General features: G+C 40.2%; 1 protein-coding gene across 1 annotated transcript in view; it reads left to right on the plus strand.

Moving 5' to 3' along the window:
* The window catches only part of slc38a6 (solute carrier family 38 member 6), a 32,670-nt gene extending 31,631 nt beyond the window's left edge, over nucleotides 1–1,039 (plus strand). Inside the window, exon 16 of the mRNA XM_037538262.1 lies at nucleotides 710–1,039. Within this exon, the coding sequence (XP_037394159.1) occupies nucleotides 710–793 (84 nt within the window). The 3' untranslated portion in view covers nucleotides 794–1,039. The remainder of the gene's footprint in view (nucleotides 1–709) is intronic.
* The last annotated feature ends 227 nt before the right edge of the window (nucleotides 1,040–1,266 follow it).

The following is a 1,266-nucleotide window of genomic DNA, read 5'->3' on the forward strand; positions in this document are numbered from 1 at the left end:
ATACGGTACTGAACTGAACAACACTGCAGTACTGAACTGAACGATAATATGGTACTGAACTGAGCAACACTGCAGTACTGAACTGAACGATAATACGGTACTGAACTGAACGATAATACGGTACTGAACTGAAACACTGCAGTACTGAACTGAACGATAATACGGTACTGAACTGAAACACTGCAGTACTGAACTGAACGATAATACGGTACTGAACTGAACAACACTGCAGTACTGAACTGAACGATAATATGGTACTGAACTGAGCAACACTGCAGTACTGAACTGAACAACACTGCGGTACTGAACTGAACGATAATACGGTACTGAACTGAACAACACTGCAGTACTGAACTGAACAACACTGCGGTACTGAACTGAACGATAATACGGTACTGAACTGAACAACACTGCAGTACTGAACTGAACAACACTGCGGTACTGAACTGAACGATAATACGGTACTGAACTGAACAACACTGCAGTACTGAACTGAACAACACTGCGGTACTGAACTGAACGATAATACGGTACTGAACTGAAACACTGCAGTACTGAACTGAATTGAGAATATTGGACACTTTTAAAACCAAACTATTTAACTAAACCTTTTCGAGTCCGTGTAAAATGAGAACTGAACAATACAGTGAGCAGAAGACATAAAAATCGATTGATATATGATCAATACGTGTTTTCTCTCTCTCTGCAGGCGGGTGCTCTCGTGGTGTTCGGTGTGTTTGTGGGTTTGCTGAGTCTCTGCATCATCGTCATTTCATGGGCGCAGAGCTTCTGACCTTTCACCTTCTGACCTCGTCTGCCCTCACTGGAAATGCTTGCACATTCATCACGGTGCCTTTTACTCACAAAACAAAGTTTACTGAATGAGGGACACGTTAAAAAGTGACACACAGGCGCAGTTATTACCGTAACACAGATTATACATGTCGACCAAGCTTTCCTCAGGGGCTGCAGCTGCTGTATATATGAAAATAAACTCCCATATATCACACGTGCTGTGGGAATAGGGTGTATATGTGGACCAGTTCTTACGTTAGTGTGTCATTTCTATTCCTGTTTGATTATATAAAAGAGAAAATCAAGTCAAATCAAACATGGACTGATCCAGTCTGTGAATATGCACTTTGCTTCTAGATTATTTTTTTTATATTTGACATTGTGTGTAGATTACTGTATTACCTTATCATGTGGAAAAATGTTCATACTTGCCTCTTTTGATATATAAATGCAATCATGACTGTTAATGTA

The sequence above is a fragment of the Pygocentrus nattereri genome, chromosome 5, assembly GCF_015220715.1.
Source record: "Pygocentrus nattereri isolate fPygNat1 chromosome 5, fPygNat1.pri, whole genome shotgun sequence".
Taxonomy (NCBI): domain Eukaryota; kingdom Metazoa; phylum Chordata; class Actinopteri; order Characiformes; family Serrasalmidae; genus Pygocentrus; species Pygocentrus nattereri.